The 3,336-nt window shown below is 60.4% G+C and overlaps 1 protein-coding gene across 1 annotated transcript; it reads left to right on the top strand.

Annotated features, from left to right (window-relative positions):
• Positions 1-928: 928 nt before the first annotated feature.
• On the top strand, positions 929-1,827 carry OLIG1 (oligodendrocyte transcription factor 1). The gene has a single exon (XM_004429694.3). It carries the CDS (start codon positions 1,024-1,026, stop codon positions 1,825-1,827), a length of 804 nt encoding a protein of 267 aa, XP_004429751.2. The 5' UTR covers positions 929-1,023.
• The last annotated feature ends 1,509 nt before the right edge of the window (positions 1,828-3,336 follow it).

The raw sequence follows: 3,336 nt of genomic DNA, 5'->3' as shown, positions 1-3,336 counted from the left end.
TCAGAGGGAGGGAGAGGGAGTGGTGGGGAGTACTCATTCTAATGCTATAGTCATTGAGCCCAGAAATTTACTTCTCAAAACCTGGCAGGAAATCACGTATTTAAAAAAAAACGTTACCCCCACGATCATAGCAGCATTATTCACAATAGCCAAAAGGTGGAAGCTACTCATGTGTCCATCCATGGAGAAATGGATAGACAAAATGTGGCATATACATACAACGGAATATTACTCAGCCTTAAAAAGAAAGGAAATCTTGACCCACTCTACAGCATGGATCAAGCTTGAGGACATTGTGCTAAATGAAATAAGCTGATCACTAAAAACAGATACTGGATGATTCCACTTACATGAGGTACCTAGAGTAGTCAGATTCACAGAAGAATGGTGGTTGCCAGGAGCCGCAGGGCGAGGGGGTGATGGAGAACTGTTGTTTAATGAGTAGAGTTTCAGTTTTTCAGATGAAAAGAGTTCTGCGCAGTGGCTGCACAACAGTGTGAATGTACTTAACGCTACTGAACTGTACACTGAAAAATGGATAAAGTGGTAAGTTTTATGTTATGTGTATTTGACCACAATTTAAAACAAACAAATGTGTATACAAAGAAGTGGAAGCAGAGGAGGAGGTAGCCACATGAGTTTTAGTCCTCACCCAGTCCTCCATGAGCAACCGCACTTCACCCGAAAAAGCGCCGTTCCCCCTCCACGCCGGGGGCCTGTCCTGTGACACTCCCACGGGCGCTCACAATAACCTCCTTGAGCGGCGCCAGCGGTACCTCCGCGTCCGCCCGAGGCGCGGGCGGCCAATGAGCACGCGCCTGCGCCCGGCCTCGCGCCCCCATTGGCTGCGCCCAGCGGCGCGCGGCCCCGCAGGTTCCCAAGCCGGGTTTAAAGGGGTCTGGCGCCGCAGCTGCCCAGCCACCGGCTCCCAGCGCGCAGGTCCGCGGGGAGGGGCGGCCTGCTACAGGGCCCACCCCAGGGCGTTCCTGAAGGGCGCCCTCGGCCGCCCCCACCGCCCCCCAGATGTACCATGCGGTTTCCCAGGCGCGCGTGAAGGCGGCCCCCGCGACCATGCTGCGGCCACAGCGGCCGGGAGACGTGCAGCTTGGGGCCTCCCTGTACGAGCTCGTGGGCTACCGGCAGCAGCCCTCCGCCTCCTGCACCTCCTCCTCCTCCACGACGGCCCCCCTCCTCCCCAAGGCGGCGCGCGAGAAGCCGGAGGCGCCCGCCGAGCCGCCCGGCACGGGATCCGGGTCCGGGGCGCACGCGGGCGGCGGCTCCCGGGCGGACGCCAAAGAGGAGCAGCAACAGCAGCTGCGGCGCAAGATCAACAGCCGCGAGCGGAAGCGCATGCAGGACCTGAACCTGGCCATGGACGCGCTGCGCGAGGTCATCCTGCCCTACTCGGCCGCGCACTGCCAGGGCGCGCCGGGCCGCAAGCTCTCCAAGATCGCTACGCTACTGCTCGCCCGCAACTACATCCTGCTGCTGGGCAGCTCGCTGCAGGAGCTGCGCCGCGCGCTCGGCGAGGGCACAGGGCCCGCTGCTCCGCGCCTGCTGCTGGCCGGCCTGCCCCTGCTCGCCGCCGCACCCGGCTCCGTGCTGCTGGCGCCCGGCGCCATGGGGCCCGCCGACGCGCTGCGCCCAGCCAAGTACCTGTCGCTGGCGCTCGAGGAGCCGCCGTGCGGCCAGTTCGCGCTCCCCGGCGGCGGCGCGGGCGGCGGCGCGGGCGGCCCCGGCCTCTGCACCTGCGCCGTCTGCAAGTTCCCGCACCTCGTCCCGGCCGGCCTAGGCCTGGCCGCCGTGCAGGCGCAGTTCTCCAAGTGAGGGCCGGCCCGGGCCCGGGGCGCGACCTCGGCCCGGCCTCCCGCCGCGCGGCTTCTCCGCGTCCCCGCGCCCTGCGCCCGGGGAGAGCGGGGCCGAGCAAGGAGGGTATTTCGAACCTTCTCGCCCAGAGGAAGGGACTGTCGGGCGTCCCCTTCCCCGCCCCCACCCCGGGGAAATTAAAGTGACCGGAGCGGATGTTCGAGGGAGCACCGGGGCTGTTTGGGGTTCTGGGTGGATGCCAGCTGCTTTGGGCAGCAGATGCGCGCTCTTACCCCCGCTCTCTGCAGCGCGTCTCTCCCGGTCCCCGGAGTTGTGCTCTTCTTAGCAGTGTGGATTTTAGGGCGCCTTGCGTTGGGTTTGGCTCGCTCTGGGTGCGGCGGGAGGCCAGCCCCAGCGCCACCGCTCACAGAGGCGACACCTGCAGAGCCAGGGGACCAAGGGGCTGCTCTCCGAGGGCGGGGGGCGGGGGGAGGGCGGCGTTTCCTTCTCCCCGGCCAGAGGTCACAGGCGGCCTTGTTCCCACCAGTGAAGCCCTGTCAAAGGAGGCTCCCGACCTCAGGAAGCCGAGAAAGACCAGTAGCCAGTGCGGATTGTCCTGTGCGCAGCACACGGACGGACCCTCGGCGGCCTGACGGTCGGCACCGCGGTGCTGCGGACGGGGGCGATGACGAATCCAGGGTCGTTGGGTGGGCTGGGCTGGGGAGTCCGCCTTTATACCCCGGCTGTTAGAGTGCAGTTTTTGAGAAGCGCATAACCAGGTGTTTTGTTTCGGAGATGATTCACTCTCAAATCCTGGGGTCTTCTGAGACAGACAGTTTAGAACTCCAGATTCACCGTTTTGTCCCCGTTCCCCAAAGGTAGCGTAACCATTTGAGCTCGCCTAAAAACAGAAACCAGCCACCTTTTACGCAGATGGTGTTCCCGGTTTGCTAAAATAGGTAACAAGGCATACGGCAGTCTCCGTCTTGTCAGAAAGCATGATCGCTAATTAACGATCTGTCTCTTTAAAAGACGCCGAGGGGGACCGGGAGCCCCCAAACCGCTGGCGGTCCCCGCTGCAGTGGCGACGGCAGGAGGGCGCTTGCTGCGCGGTCCCTTCGCGTACCGGGTCCTTGACCAGCGCGCCGGGAAGGTGTCCTCGCCGCTTTGCAATGAAGAACTACATAGATGACCGGTCTTGATTTGTTACAGACGTTAACAAATTACTCCACCCAAGATTATTTTATGATCTTTCAGCAGCTTACTTTGAACTTTATGTTTAAGGTGTTGGGTTGTTGGTTGTAGCCGAATTTAACTGGTATTTTATTTTGTCTCTAACTTTGTTTCGTTGCGCTGTGAAGAATCAACAAAATAAAACATTTAAAGACCTTATATTTTTCGTCTGATTTGTTAATGAAAGTGTCCCGGTGCCCTGGTGGTTTCAGAACCTCGGGATGAAGGTTAGTAGATAAATGACTGGAGTTCAAAATTTTTAAACCTGACTTCCTGGTTTGTAAAATAACCCAGTGA

Source organism: Ceratotherium simum, chromosome 27 (genome assembly GCF_057802395.1).
Source record: "Ceratotherium simum simum isolate JZ-2026a chromosome 27, ASM5780239v1, whole genome shotgun sequence".
Lineage (NCBI taxonomy): Eukaryota > Metazoa > Chordata > Mammalia > Perissodactyla > Rhinocerotidae > Ceratotherium > Ceratotherium simum.
This window is presented reverse-complemented; position numbering and strand designations above follow the sequence as displayed.

Coding starts and splice junctions, on each gene's coding strand:
- OLIG1 (XM_004429694.3), top strand. CDS start 1,024: ATGTACCATGCGGTTTCCCAGGCGCGCGTGAAGGCGGCCCCCGCGACC.